Source organism: Temnothorax americanus, unplaced genomic scaffold, assembly GCF_048541705.1.
Source record: "Temnothorax americanus isolate GAGA-0224 unplaced genomic scaffold, ASM4854170v1 Scaffold4, whole genome shotgun sequence".
Classification (NCBI taxonomy): domain Eukaryota; kingdom Metazoa; phylum Arthropoda; class Insecta; order Hymenoptera; family Formicidae; genus Temnothorax; species Temnothorax americanus.
This window is the reverse complement of record NW_027509547.1, coordinates 6,887,858-6,903,076: the sequence shown is the minus strand read 5'-3', so window position 1 is coordinate 6,903,076 and position 15,219 is coordinate 6,887,858. Positions and strand designations below refer to the sequence as shown.

The 15,219-nt window shown below is 35.0% G+C and overlaps 3 protein-coding genes and 1 pseudogene across 10 annotated transcripts; 1 reads left to right on the top strand and 3 right to left on the bottom strand.

Moving 5' to 3' along the window:
* Positions 1-26: 26 nt before the first annotated feature.
* LOC143902655 (odorant receptor 46a-like) lies at positions 27-5,792 on the bottom strand. 2 transcript variants are annotated; one of them, XM_077415755.1, is made up of 7 exons: positions 5,690-5,792; positions 2,767-4,028; positions 2,340-2,593; positions 1,292-1,773; positions 1,126-1,230; positions 396-551; positions 27-165 (listed from the first exon to the last, which is right to left on the bottom strand). In XM_077415755.1, the coding sequence occupies exons 2-7, from the start codon at positions 2,868-2,870 to the stop codon at positions 112-114; spliced, it is 1,155 nt and encodes a 384-aa protein (XP_077271881.1). In that variant the 5' UTR covers positions 2,871-4,028; positions 5,690-5,792; the 3' UTR covers positions 27-111. The 2 variants fall into 2 exon arrangements, with proteins under 2 accessions (XP_077271881.1, XP_077271880.1); XM_077415754.1 differs by lacking the exon at positions 5,690-5,792 and having other exon boundaries at positions 2,767-4,758.
* On the top strand, positions 4,692-6,405 carry LOC143902420 (adenosine deaminase pseudogene; annotated as a pseudogene). Its single transcript, XR_013258361.1, has 3 exons — positions 4,692-5,325; positions 5,598-5,923; positions 6,193-6,405. The product of XR_013258361.1 is annotated as an adenosine deaminase pseudogene (transcript).
* LOC143902654 (odorant receptor 46a-like) lies at positions 6,405-9,907 on the bottom strand. 4 transcript variants are annotated; one of them, XM_077415749.1, is made up of 6 exons: positions 9,774-9,907; positions 9,350-9,603; positions 8,282-8,763; positions 8,118-8,222; positions 7,380-7,535; positions 6,405-7,159 (listed from the first exon to the last, which is right to left on the bottom strand). In XM_077415749.1, the coding sequence occupies exons 1-6, from the start codon at positions 9,875-9,877 to the stop codon at positions 7,106-7,108; spliced, it is 1,155 nt and encodes a 384-aa protein (XP_077271875.1). In that variant the 5' UTR covers positions 9,878-9,907; the 3' UTR covers positions 6,405-7,105. The 4 variants fall into 4 exon arrangements, with proteins under 4 accessions (XP_077271875.1, XP_077271876.1, XP_077271877.1 ...); XM_077415750.1 differs by having other exon boundaries at positions 8,118-8,321; positions 8,390-8,763; XM_077415751.1 differs by having other exon boundaries at positions 9,350-9,553.
* LOC143902652 (odorant receptor 46a-like) lies at positions 9,880-14,996 on the bottom strand. Of its 3 annotated transcripts, none has more exons than XM_077415746.1 (6): positions 14,729-14,993; positions 14,051-14,304; positions 13,208-13,686; positions 12,806-12,910; positions 11,610-11,765; positions 9,880-10,013 (listed from the first exon to the last, which is right to left on the bottom strand). In XM_077415746.1, the coding sequence occupies exons 1-6, from the start codon at positions 14,830-14,832 to the stop codon at positions 9,924-9,926; spliced, it is 1,188 nt and encodes a 395-aa protein (XP_077271872.1). In that variant the 5' UTR covers positions 14,833-14,993; the 3' UTR covers positions 9,880-9,923. The 3 variants fall into 3 exon arrangements, with proteins under 3 accessions (XP_077271872.1, XP_077271873.1, XP_077271874.1); XM_077415747.1 differs by lacking the exon at positions 9,880-10,013 and adding an exon at positions 10,064-11,526 and having other exon boundaries at positions 14,051-14,313; positions 14,729-14,996; XM_077415748.1 differs by lacking the exon at positions 9,880-10,013 and adding an exon at positions 10,069-11,526 and having other exon boundaries at positions 14,729-14,991.
* Positions 14,997-15,219: the final 223 nt, after the last annotated feature.

Sequence of the window (15,219 nt, the reverse complement as noted above, 5' to 3'; positions counted from 1 at the left end):
TTGAAAAAAATACTGCGCCGTATTTTACGTTTTGTTTAATAAGATATAAGATTATCTTGCACAACAAAATAAGTGTTACTTGAAGTTTCATTATATACATACGACAGTCAATTAATTGGATGCTCGCTGCAGGAAATTGTAAGCTGAATAAGAAGTCCTGCAAATCTGCGAAATTACATCATACAAAGATATTACATCACTGCAAAACGCGTAAGAAAGATCTATTTATACTCATGTTAATTTGCGCAATTGTTTCCTGCCATAACTCGAATGCGTAGATAAATATAACTATCGCAATAATTTTTATACCACAAACACGAATCTCGCAATACACGTCAAAAAAATATATATGTAAATTTATGTTTTAATTATTATTTACTAACACATTTACTTACCCAAGTAAAAGTGTTAAGAGATAACGCAAATACTCCATGATAAGAGAGCATTATTCCTCTTTGGCTGCTTATCATAATAAACATCAGCAATCTGCGTTCTTGCGGTGTCACCATTGTCCAGTCGCTGGAATACACAGCGGTCACGATGCCTTTACTCTGCGGCAGAAGTTTGCAAAGCGTTAACCAACCAATATATTTTCGCACGGAGATATTAACTCTTCCCAATGCGGAATAATGCTCGAACAATCATCACAAGTTGTTTTTTTTAATCAAAAAACTCTTTAAACTTTCTGTTTCGCATTTAAATGTTTTCTTTCAAATATTACCCTAGTGGAAAAATAGAGTCTTTTATATATATTTAATCAAAATTTCTATAAAAATTTTCAAATTTTCTCAAAATTCTTCAAATTTCAAATACAAATTGAGACGTTTTTCAGAGAAATTTAGACAAAATAATAGAATATTTCAGATTTTTTCCGCCAACACATCTTTGTAAAACTGCATAAATACGAGAAAATCTGTGCAATTTATTAGATATTTTCGTACGGATACTTAAATAGTCCAAAAATTCTTGTCCAATTATTTCGGGAAGTATCTGAGAAATATATATTCTTAAAGAATTTTTTATAAGTCTCAATTCTTAGAAAATTTCTGAGGAAGTATGTGAAATTTTTTGACCAGGCCAGGATAAGCTTCTCTACATATTATTTTTAATGTTACGCTTATTTACCTTCAACTCAAGTTCATTTCCGTACCAGCAATAGTAAAACAGTTGAAGCAGCATACCACTCAGATATAAGAACATCGAAAGAAACTCAAAGCTGAGTAGTTTCTTCTGCAAGAAATAAATATACGTCGCACGGCCGAAGGTAAATAAAACATCTCTCTTGCGATACCTTTGATAGAATAAAGATACTGGTGCACACGATGAGCAGACTGAAGAAGAAGAAGATCATTATCGTCCATATGAACAACGCTCGTATTTTCTTTACCAAAATGCCCACGAGCAAGTGATGTCTGACGCATTCCACGATCGAGGCTTCCGTATCCGGCTTCCGTCCGGAAGAAATATCGCCGGTGCTCTTCAAACTGTCCGTCAATCGGCAGCCCATCAGCTCGATCTGCGCGCAAACTTGAATCGTGAAGCCGTAAACGAGACTGTCGAAGGAAACGTTAAGCATTATCGCATAAAATAGCGCCAAAAATTGCTGCAGATACGTAGCTAAATACGGAAGTAGATTTGACACGGAATACGGGATGTATGACTTCACTGGCAGCACACGCTCGCCCCCCTTGAGTAGCTCTAGAGCTGGCGTTAGGACGAAGCCTAACGCGGTCGCATACGATATCATCATGAACGCGATAGTGCTCCACTTAGCTGTTATAAACATTTGACTTCCGGTAAACATTAGTTATAGATATTAATTGATTTTTTATCTCTCTTTACAATGAGTTTTTCTAATTAGGAAGGAATGCGTGCGCACGCCGTCAACGCATAATTAACTTTAATTAAGTTTTAATATTTTATCAAATCAAAGGAAATAAAAAATCCTTTTGTACATTTTCGTAATCCAATATCTTTGATATCTACATGCATGTTAGATGATAGAAAAACTTTAAGACATAATATTTTAACAAAATTGTATATTTGCCACAAAGGTTGTTACACAATATACAATATTTAATTATCCTAACAATTCATTAACTGTTAGCATAATTAATTAATTAAGCAATTAATTAAAGCAATTATTTAAGTGCCAAAATATATATTAATTTGTAATATAATATAGCAATATCCAAAATGATAGATATTATTCATATTATATATTTCTCTTAATTATCTTTGGTTGATTAATGATCGTTGATATATGTATTTATATTTCGTGATACGTAACATTTATGCTAAACAACATGCTTTTTTGCGAATTGCGAATACTCGAGTACCTCTGCGGCTGTGCTCTTCCATTATCAGCTTTTCCGTGGAATTTCTCGGCTGGCACATTTTCACGCGCAGGCATTCCAACAAATCCGACAGCTCGTTCTCCCGCAGCAGAAAATTTGCATACTTCACGCACAGCGTTAAGAAAGTCAGTCCTAAGAAGAGCCCTTCGGTCAGCTCTTGAACGCGGTCGCGCGTGCGAATCATTTCTATCACATCGGATATCGTAAACTCGTATATCAAGAGAAAAACCGCGTACCTGTAAATTTACTACCGCATTAAATGATCGATGAATAAATTGGCGAGAAAAGGAGAAGACTCTCATAGAAATAGCGAAATTCACAGATCGATGCGAAAAATGTTTTGTATCACTGTCTTTATCTTTTGCTGTATGGTATATTTTAGGTATAACTGCTTCATGTGTACTAATACCTGTAACAAAAGCGTAAAAATCCAACGCACATGTTGTCGTCCTCCCGCTCTTTCCATGCGCCGCAAAAACGCAGGGCCTTAAAGTTTATCGGTAGAATGTCCATATCTTCATCCTAGTGTAATTGCTGGCTTTACTCTCGTCCCGTCGTTCCAGTCGTCGCGAAATCTCCTTCGTCTTTTTAATAATGTACATCAGGTTCGTCTTTCTTTTTCTGGCGGGATAGTAACATTTCTGACAACATCCTATCATTACAATAGCATTTATGCATTAATAATGCCGTACACGTTGTCAAGCGCACATTAAATTTTAATACGATCGAGTCGCCTCGGTTTCTCATCGGAGCCCTTCTTCAACATCGCGTATATCTCGTTTATCGAAGAAAAGAATTTGTTTCTATATATAGTATGACGTTAATATAACGTTACGTGTCTCGCAAAATAAGAATTTGTTGAGCAACTCTTCTATTATGCAATATTAAATACCTGCAGGAAAATAGAGATACAGAAGAATAGTATTGACCTGGCAAAAGGTATAGTGCTACGTAAATAATAAACTACGTAAACTGGAAGTGAAAAGATAAGAAGTTTCCGCGAACTGGTCTAAGAACTGTGTAACTATATGTCAATGCGAATCGATTAAAACTGAACCTTCCAACTTTTATCTGAAACAATAAACCAATAATTTCTGAGATATTTGGCGGAGATATTTGGCACACGAAATAAAACTTACCCTGTATAATCTGGTTTAATAGTTCATTTCTTTAATCGATAACAGACTATTATAATTCCATTCATTTGTTACCGATTCGTTGTTGATTCGCGAAACAGAGTTTTGTCATCACGTTTGATTTATACGAAAAGTGAATGGACGCACATGTCATTGGTGGTCGTCAACGACGTAGGTGGTCAACGAGTGCCAATGAGTTAGGGGAGAGAAATAAAGATGATTGATTGATTGAGTGCCAATGAGTTTACTGGTCACGCTCGTGCACGTTCCTTCTCACGTATCCATAATGATGAACACGATGGTAAGAGTCGTTCAGTGGAGATTGAGCGGCCGCGACGATCACACATCACACTATTGAGTACGCACGTGTCTTTTCAACGAGGCGGTCTGCCAAGGCTGCAAAAGATTCAACGACGACAATAACTCGCGGCTGTAAATAGTTCTCCACGATCATGGCCAGGGCGCGATCTTGTGCACTTCGGCTATCCTGATCTGCTGCCGGACGATCCTCGTGCAACCCCTCGAAAGCTTCGGTCTATCGTTGTTCCGGTTTTTGCATAGGACCCCGCAACAAAACATATCAAGTCAAAGTGCGCTGATTAATTGATGCGATTTATACATTTTTTAATGCACATAAAAACTTATACTCTGCAAATTATTATAAAATAAAATAATTCATTGTGGAGTGAACTTAACTGAAAATTGCATAAGTTTTTTTTGTTACCTAATAATTAACGCAATAATCATCGTCGCATTAATTCTTTCACGGAACGAACTCTGATTGCCCAATGCTCTTCTCGCTCCTTTGTAAAAGAATTATGTCCCAGCATATTATTTCTACGGTAACTTGGATAATCTCACTCCTCAAATTATCTTTGTTTGAACGCATACGCTTTTTGAGCGACTTTCTCGCACATATTTCAAATTATTTCAAATAACGTGTTTTAAAGCATTATCAATGATTGTGCGCGAAACCGTGAATCATTCACAGCGTGAGAATACATTAGAATATCCGCTTTTACGACGAACATGTCCCACAATTTACCGGACGTGACATTTTAACGTAATATTTACCCAAAAACACGTTAGATAATAGAAGACCGATAGAGTGGGTGGTGTAACTAAAGAAGCGTAATGCGAAAATGATTGTCAACAAAAAACTCAAAGTTATACTTTGGGTATTTCTTTAATTTTCTAACGCTTGGTTCACGGCACCGGAATCCTCGCATTTTCCGCGGGTTTTGTCACCGGCCATAGCTTCTTGCCGTCGTACAACTTCATGGAAGTGATACCGGAAATCGAAAAGTCCGAGGTGTTCAAGATCCTGCGCGACATGCCTAAGGGTGCTGTTCTCCACGCTCACGGTTCAGCTATCACCTCGCTCGACTATCGGTTCAACAACCTGACTTATCGCGAAAATCTGTACGTGTGCGATGAGGACAGCATCCTGCGGCTCAAATTCTTCGACGTGCCCGGCAACGATTGCAATTGGAAATTGCTGAGCAAGGTGCGTGAAAATCCAACCCGGGCCGACGCTATTAATGAGAAGATCAAGCGGTCCATGACCATGGTCGCAGAAAACCTGAACAGCGTTTACAACACCGTCGACAAGGCATGGAAAAAGTTCGATAACGTCTTCAAGACGTGAAAGTTCCTCGTATCGTACCGACCCGTCTTCGAGAATCTCTATTATATCGCAATCTCCAGGAACATTACGAGGACCACGTGACGTACGCAGAGATACGATCAACGCTGTCGTCGATATACGATTTCGACGGCAAGACGTACGGGCCGTTCAAAATGGTGCAGATTCTCAAGAACGTTATTGATAGGCAAGATGCTTTTTTTTAATTATCTTATTTCTCTAGCTTCACACACAGATTAGTAAAATAGTAAATAAATAAGATACAAAACAATACTCGCAATAATATTTTCCCTATTTCTCAATAAATAAATAAAATACAACAATTTTCCCTATTGGTGGTCTCAAAAGTAAAACATGAAAGAAGTTATTTCGTTTTGCTGGTTACTTTGATATTCGGCATTTCAGCAACTACGCCAAGAAATATTTCGAGCAGATAACGTAACATAATAAACGCGACAGGTTTGTAAAGAATCATCCGGACGTCATTGATGCTATATAAAATCATATACGCGCCACGATGTCTCGTCAACCAAGAAAGACTAGAGAACTACCTGAAAACGTTGACTACAGCTAAGACGTCACTATCCGGATTTTATCGCTGTTTTCGACTTGGTCGGCCAGGAGGACAAGGGGAAGTCCCTCGGTGAATTTGCCAACAAATTGAATACCGTTGCACCGGGAATCCCATTTTTCTTTCACGCCGGCGAGACAAAATGGTACGGAACGTCGACCGACTTGAATCTCTTCGACGATTTCTTGCTCAACACCAAACGCATCGGCCACGGGTAAGTAAAACAAAAACAGAAGAAGATAAATTAATAATATAAATTAAACATTGAATTAAAACATAAAAAATAATTAAGAAGTCAGATGTAAAGAGAAATTTTCGATTTTCTCTTATTTATATAGTTATTTCGTAGTGTCTTGACTTGTCTAAATTTTTATTCTAAAATTTAGTAAAATGTGTTGTAGTAGGTATATCAAGAATATTTGCCTAAAATACTTCACTTTAAAATATTGGTTTTAAGCATCAACATTTCCGGTATTTCTTCAGATATACGCGTTAACAAAGCATCAGCTCCTCTGGAAGTTAGTGCAGCAGTTAGACATCGCAGTGGAGGTCTGTCCCATCTCAAACTAGATTCTCGGTCTTGTGGAGGACATGAGGAATCATCCCGCGGCCAGTTTGTTTGCATCGGGCTCGGCCGTGATGGTCTCTAACGACGACCCGGGAGTTTGGGGTACTAAGGGACTGAGTTACGACTGATACGAGCCCTTTATGGGTATCATAGCGCCAACTCAGATCTCAAGAGTGCTTCTGACGATTAATTCATTGACTTACAGCAGCTTGAGCCAACGACAACAGCGGAGTGCGTTGGGCAAATGGCAAGTCAAGTAGGACGCCTTCGTGGCCAAACTTGCTAATAATTTGGCCCAAATTAAGTTAATAAAGACATATTAGAGCAGCAGACGTAAAAAGTGCCTCATCCCCTTTGGTTAATATACGCAAAGATAAAATCATATTCCCTGTCAGAACAACAGAACGGTACCATAATCCAAAAATATTCTCAGAATATTTATAGACAACATTTTTTATCTACTTTAGAGCAGAAAGTCTTTTGTTCTTCTATGTTTTTAGTGGAACCCGCAGCACCAAAACTGCGTATCAATTTTATGGAACTGCATTTTATCTTATAGGATTCTTACAATTTTATATATGAATCACTACTACCTCGTCACATTTTTTAACGATGCACCTAACAATGCACCGTGTTATATTTGTAATATGCGTCCAACGGATATTACTCTCATTGCAAAGAAACCTGCTAACAGTAGAGCTTTTGAAAAAAATACTGCTCCGTATCTTACGTTTTGTTTAATAAGATATATTTGTCTATAAGTTTTGTCTATAAGATTATTTTGCACAGCAAAATAAATGTTATTTTTTTCAGGAATACGACAGTCAATTAATTGGATGCTCGCTGCAGGAGATTGTAAGCTGAATAAGAAGTCCTGCAAATCTGCGGAAATAAGATATTACATCACTGCGAAACGCGTAAGAAAGATCTATTTATACTCATGTTAATTTGCGCAATTGTTTCCTGCCATAACTCGAATGCGCAGATAAATATAACTATCGCAATAATTTTTATACCACAAACACGAATCTCGCAATACACGTCAAAAAAATATATATGTACATTTATGTTTTAATTATTTTTTACTAACACATTTACTTACCCAAGTAAAAGTGTTAAGAGATAACGCAAATACTCCGTGATAGGAGAGCATTATTCCTCTTTGACTGCTTATCATAATTAGCATCAGCAATCTGCGTTCTTGCGGTGTCACCATTGTCCAGTCGCTGGAATACACAGCGGTCACGATGCCTTTACTCTACGGCAGAAATTTGCAAAAAACGTTAACCAACCAATATAATATTTTTTCGCACAGAGATATTAACTCTTCTCAATGCGGGATAATGTTCGAACAATCCTCGCAAGTTGTTTTTTTGAATCATAAGACTTTTTAATCCTTCTGTTTCGCATTTAAATGTTTCCTTTCAAATATTACTTTGGTGGATAAATGTCTCACAGGTTTTTATATATAATTAATCAGAATTTTTCAAATTTTTTATACAAATTAAGTTGTTTTTCAGAAAAGCTGAGACAAAATAATAAATAATAGAGAAAATAATAGACAAAATATTTTAGATTTTTCCCGCCAACACATCTTTGTAAAAATCTGAATAAATACGAGAAAATATGTGCAATTTATTAGATATTTTCGTACGGTTACCGAAATATTCCAAAAATCCTTGTCCAATTATTTCTGAAAGTATCTGAGAAATTTATATATATTCTATAAGAATTGTGTTTATGTCTTAATTTTTTAAAAATTTTTGAAGAAATATAATAAGAAATTTTTTGACTAGGATAAACTTCTCTACGTATTATTTTTAATGTTACGCTTATTTACCTTTAACTCAAGCTCATTTCCGTACCAGCAATAGTAAAACAGTTGAAGCAGCATACCATTCAGATATAAAAACATCGAAAGAAAATCAAAGCTGAGTAGTTTCTTCTGCAAGAAATAAATGTACGTCGCACGGCCGAGGGTAAATAAAACCTCTCTTGCGATACCTTTGATAGAATAAAGATACTGGTGCACACGATGAGCAGACTGAAGAAAAAGAAGATCATTATCGTCCATATGAACAACGCTCGTATTTTCTTTACCAAAATGCCCACGAGCAAATGATGTCTGACGCATTCCACGATCGAGGCTTCCGTATTCGGCTTTCGTCCGGAAGAAATATCGCCGGTGCTCTTCAAATTGTCCGTCAATCGGCAGCACATCAGCTCGATCTGCGCGCAAACTTGAATCGTGAAGCCGTAAACGAGACTGTCGAAGGAAACGTTAAGCATTATCGCATAAAATAGCGCCAAAAATTGCTGCAGATACGTAGCTAGATATGGAAGTAGATTTGACACGGAATACGGGATGTATGACTTCAACGGCAGCACACGCTCGCCCCCGTTGAGTAGCTCTAGAGCTGGCGTTATCATGAGGCCTAACCCGGTTGCATACGATATCATCATGAACGCGATAATGCTCCACTTAGCTGTCATAAACATTTGACTTCCGGTAAACATTAGCTACAGATATTTAATTATTTTTTTATCTTTCTTTACTACGAGCTTTTCTGATTAGGAAGAAATAAAAAATGCGTGCATATACCGTCGACGCACAATTAACTTTAAAATTAGGTTTTAATATTTTATCAAATCAAAGGAAATAAATCCATTTGTACATTTTCGTAATCCAATATCTTTGATATCTATACATGTATGTCAGATGACAGAAAAACTTTAAGACATAATATTTTAACAAAATTTTATGTTTGCCACAAAGATTGTTACATAATATTTAATTGTTACACAATATTTAATTATGCTAACAATTAATTAACTGTTAGCATAATTAATTAATTAAGCAATTAATCGAAGCAATTATTTAAGTGCCAAAATATATATTAATTTGTAGTATAATATAGCAATATCCAAAATGATAGATATTATTTATATTATATATTTCTCTTAATTATCTTTGGTTGATTAATGATCGTTGATATATGTATTTATATTTTGTGATACGTAACAATTATGCCGAACAACATGCATATTTGCGAATTGCGAATACTCGAGTACCTCTGCGGCTGTGCTCTTCCATTATCAGCTTTTCCGTGGAATTTTTCGGCTGGCACATTTTCACGCGCAGGCACTCCAACAAATCCGATAGCTCGTTCTCCCGCAGCAGAAAATTTGCATACTTCACGCACAGCGTTAAGAAAGTCAGTCCTAAGAAGAGCCCTTCGGTCAGCTCTTGAATGCGGTCGCGCGTACGAATCATCTCTATCACATCGAATATCGTAAACTCGTATATCAAGAAAAAAATCGCGTATCTGTAAATTTACCACCGCTTTAAATCATCGATGAATAAATGGGCGAGAAAAGGAGAAGGCTCTCATAGAAATAGCGAAATTCACAGATCGATGCGGAAAACCTTTTGTATCACTGTCTTTATCTTTTGCTGTATGGTATATTTCAGGTATAACTGCTTCATGTGTACTACCTGTAACAAAAGCGTAAAAATCCAACGCACATGTTGTCGTCCTCCCGCTCTTTCCATGCGCCGCAAAAACGCAGGGCCTTAAAGTTTATCGGTAGAATGTCCATATCTTCATCCTAGTGTAATTGCTGGCTTTACTCTCGTCCCGTCGTTTCAGTCGTCGCGAAATCTCCTTCGTCTTTTTAATAATGTACAGGTTCGTCTTTCTTTTTCCAGCGGGATAGTAACATTTCTAACAACATCCTGTCATTACAATTGCATTTATACATTAATAATGTCGTACACGTTGTCAAGCGCACATTAAATTTTAATACGACCGAGAAAGAATTTGTTTCTATATATAGTACGACGTTAATATAACGTTGCGTGTCTCGCAAAACAAGAATTTGTTAAGCTACTCTTCTGTTATGCAATATTAAATACCCGCAGGAAAATAGAGATACAGAAAAATAGTATTGAACTGGCAAAAGGTATAGCGCTACGTGAATAATAAACTGCGCAAGCTGGAAGTGAAAAGATAAGAAGTTTCCGCAAACTGACCGAAGAACTGTATAATTATTTATCAATGCGAATTGATTAAAACTGAACCCTCCAACTTTTATCTGAAACAATAAACTAATATTTTTGAGATATTTGGCGGAGATATTTGGCACATGAAATAAAACTCAGCCTGTATAATCTGGGTTTAATAGTTCATTTCTTTAATCGATAATAGACTAATTCGACTCATTTGTTACCAATTCGTTTTTGATTCGCGAGACAGAGCAATCTGTTGCAGGTACGTCGCCATATATGGAAATGCTTTCAAAACAAAACAGGATATGATTTCGCAGGTAGGTTTTACGCTTCTTCCTTTGCATAATCCCAAAACGATATTCCCAAACCAATTGTTTACGATTATTTAAAAAAAAAGAAGCGTTTAGCTGTCACGAATATTTCGATCTGTCTCGTTAAAAAACCGCTTGTGTCAATATAAAGCATGAAATGCCCACACAATACATGATATCATTGGTATAAAACTCATTATATACTGCAATGGTATACTGAGTATATACGAGTGATATCATGTGCTGTATGGTGTTAAAGTTATCTTAGCAATGTAGATATCCATGATAATTAGATCAATCGTATTGATTAATTGTGCGAAACGAGTTCTCTGAATTGCATTTGTTAGTCTTAATTAATTATCTTGTTTTTTTTTACTATTTTTCTATTTTTTTGTAAAGTTTCTTGGTTGGCATATATCGGCGACGCGTGAATAATTCAATAGCACCCACCATTTCTGTTGTGAAGCATTATATAATGCTCTACTTCACACAAAAAATATATAGTCGCGACAAATAAAATATAGCCAACACCAATATTCACGTAGTGAATAAAGGACACTGGTGATGAGGCATAAAACTCTACACGTATCGATGACAGAGATCTTTTTTTTTTTATTTTAACGCTATTATTATTACTAAAAATTTAGATAAAAGTCTAATTGACTTAATATTATTATATAAAGGATATTATTACACATAAAAATCTAGATATTTAATAAATGTAGATTGTCACGCACAGAATACTGATTAGTAAAAAATAATCAATAATTTAGAGACGATTCTACTTTAAAGAACTTTTATGTGTGTCTAAAATACACGGATGTAAGAAAATATGTATTTCTATATAAGTTGTCATTCTTTCTATAATTCAGATGTTGTCACATCGACTGTTGTAGAACATTAAAGGTAGAGTAGGACATTTTCAAAATCTGCAAAGGGAAGAATCGTCGACTATCTTTTACTGCCGCTAAGCCAGATATATACGTAAAGCACACCGTCATTGCAAACTTACCCCAGTGAAAGTGTCGATGCCTAAGCTGAAAATTCCGTAATACGACAGGTTCAATCCCTTTTGGCTGATGGCCATCACGAATAGCAGACTTCTCCGGTCTTGCGTCGTGGCGGTCGTCCAATCACTCGAATAAATAGCGTCGCCGATGCCTCTGCTCTACACATAGACACATGACAAAAAATATCTTTAAGTGGTATTCATGGTATAAGCCCGTTTGAGATGATCTATAATTCGGCACAAAATTATAAATGAACATTACACGAACAGAAACGTGTTTTATGATTTTATATTATATAAGGGAAACCGGGGTAAGACCGACTGCGGAATAAAATGGTTCAATCGTTAGATCTTGTTAACAAATATTGTCATTTATTGGATAAATATGAAATTAATTTCAATAGATAAAATTAATTTCAACTGAAAAGTTGCATTGCAATAGTTTGAACTTATCTTGAGTTATTTATTAACGTCAAATTATTTCAATAAGATCTTGTAGTTTAATTTTCAAATAATGTTTTAAATAACTAAATGTACAGATTATAATGTATTAAAATTTACATTTTCTTTTCATGGATATCTAAAAGTAATATTTTATAACAAATTATATTAAAATAAAAAATTTAGTATAAATTAAAATAAAATTGTCATGGGATAAGAAGAATTGTTGGATATGGAGTAAAATGAATCAATTATATATATATTACCTATCCCTTTATGTTTTATCCTTTGTATTCTCAAGAAACAATCATTGATGATGTTTAATTATTGTAAATAGAAGAATAATATACTGACCAATCACAGCTTACTCTTTTATCTTTAAACAACTTTAAAATTATTTTTCTTTTAATAATAAAAAAATGAATTAAATATAAAGCTTTTATTTTAATAAATTTATTTACTTGTTGGTCCATTTTACCATTTAAAATAGTCCGTTCTAGTCTGTAGATGGGATAAAACGGGCTAAAACTCACAATGAATAAAAACTTAATAAAAATTCAATTTTGATAAGTTTTAAAAATAAACATTCTAAAGTTTTATGTATATAATTTCAACCGTTTAATACAAATAATGTAGGTGAAGGGGTGGGTCTTGCCTCACTTTCCTATACAATTCATATTTTGTTTATATTATTCCGTTACGAATTACAGATTGAAACAGGCATTTAATTAAATTAATTATTAATCATTTTCGATCACCTTCAGTTGCAATTCATTTCCATACCAGCAGTAGAAGAACACTTGAAACAGCATGCAGCCGAGGTACATAGTCAACGAGAGAAATTTGACGGTAAGAATCTTCTTCTGCGAAATAAAACTTATTGTTAGGTCAGCACATTCACGCGGTACCGCGACACACGTAGCGGATTATACATATATTCAATGATAGCGACACTTTCTTTTATCGATAAAATTTGCTATCTGCTATATTGAAATTATTTTAAGTATTTATTTTTAATATTATTTCAAATATTTTTTGATATTTAAAATAATGTTAAAAGAAATAAAATAAAATTAGATTAGGCCAATATTAAAAGAATTTGAAATGCCAATTGAATTAATCGTATAAAAGATCATCGTAGGAATTTCACTTTACGCGACCTTGGACATTTGGAAAATACTGGTGCACAAGGTGACCATGCTGAAAATGAATAAAATCGCCACGGTCCACACAAACAACGACTGTATCCTGCGTACGATCTCGTGTACGTATAAGTGATGTCTCACGCACTCGCTGATCATCGTCGTGCCCTTGCTCGAATCGATTCGATATTGTTCTGGACGATCCTTGAAGATCTTCGACAGACGATAGCGCAGCAGCTCGATCTGCCCGCAGGCGTGAAGGGTAAAGCCGTAGACGAGGGAGTCGAACGAAACGTTCAACAGTACTCCGTAAAATATTGCGCCTACGTGCTGAAGGTAAGTCGCCAGGTACGGATATAAGCCGGATATCGAGTACGGCAGGTATGTCTTGACCGGCAGTGGTCTGTCGCTATTCTGAGGTCCCACAATAGGGGCGAGTATAAGAGCTATACAAGTAGCTTGAGATATACTCATGAAAGTTCGAACGCACCACTTGGCTGTGTGTGTGACAGACATAGATATTAAAAATATATTTTTTTTAAGTTTATACATATCAAGTACATATTTTAGAAAAAGTATATCATAAACAAGAAAAATAAAGTCACAGTCTGATATAATAAATGTCGTTGGAACATGGTGAAAGATATTAATTTCGAATTTAATTTAATACATTTTGAATTAAAATTGATATCAATGTATGCTCTATTACTGTCTATCAAAATTTTGATTGCATTGCTATAGCAAAAGTATATTAGAAATTCGTATTATTAATAACTTCATCAGCTTTAAAAATTATTTAAATTATTATTATTAAAATTCATCATTTGTACTAATTTCGTCAGAAAGACAATTACTGAATACCTTTGCGATCGTACTTAAGGAGAATCATCTTTTCTTCGGAATTCCTTGGCTGACACGTTTCGCTTCGAAAACAGTCCAGCAACATGGACACTTCGTTTTGTCGCGCTAAGAAGTTTCCGTATTTAAAGCAAAATGCTACATAAGTTAACGCTAGGAAGAGTCCTTCAGTTATATCTTCTATATTGTTGTGCGTCCTTACAAGCTCGATTACTTCCAATATCGTAAACTCGTATAATAATGTAACGATGGCATACCTGAAAATTCTATTATATCTTAATATCTTAATAATTTTAATTACATCTTAATTAAGTAGAAATATCCAACAATGTCTGATCGTAAAATCTTAAATAAAACAAAATGAATTGACTGAGCAGCCTAAAGTAGAAATTAAGTAAAAACATATTTTCCATGCATGCAGTCAGATAATGTAATCAGATTACAATTCTTTCATATTAATATTTTATTAAATATAAACTATGTAGCCGCAAAATAATTATCTCAATAAAAATCTCATTAACAAATTAATTTTTCAATAATGAGAACAAAAAGAGAAAAATTAACTGCATATATATAGATATATATATATAAATTCGAATATATATAATATATATATATACGACATACAGATTTATATCTGCAATAGAGGCATGATGTAGATAGAAAAGTATCGTACAATACCTGTAGCACAAACTTAAGCAACGAACGAAAAGATTATTATCCTTCTCTTCGCTCCATGCACCGCAGAACCAGAAAATTCGGAAATTTAATGGCAATATATCCATAATTCCAGGACGGCGCCGCTCCGATGGATAGTCTCCCTCTTGTCATATATCGCTATGCTTTGAAAAATATAAAGCTTGTAAAAAAAAATATATAACGACACATTCTATACATTGTCGACGTCTCGTGAATTAGTAATGACATCGCTGGGACGTTCCTAAGCGTTCTTTAACATTTAATGTCGTCGGGCAGCGGGAGAATTTGCTGATTTTCTTTCTTCGCTACATTTTCTTCTTATTGTCTCTGTATTCATTTTTACATGTTCATCAGACGTCCGCGATGACATTACCAGTCATTTTTTAAATTATGAACTTACGTAATGTGTGCACTTATATGTAATATCAAATGCACAAAGAAATATATACTGAGAGTGAGGGATATTAAAACAT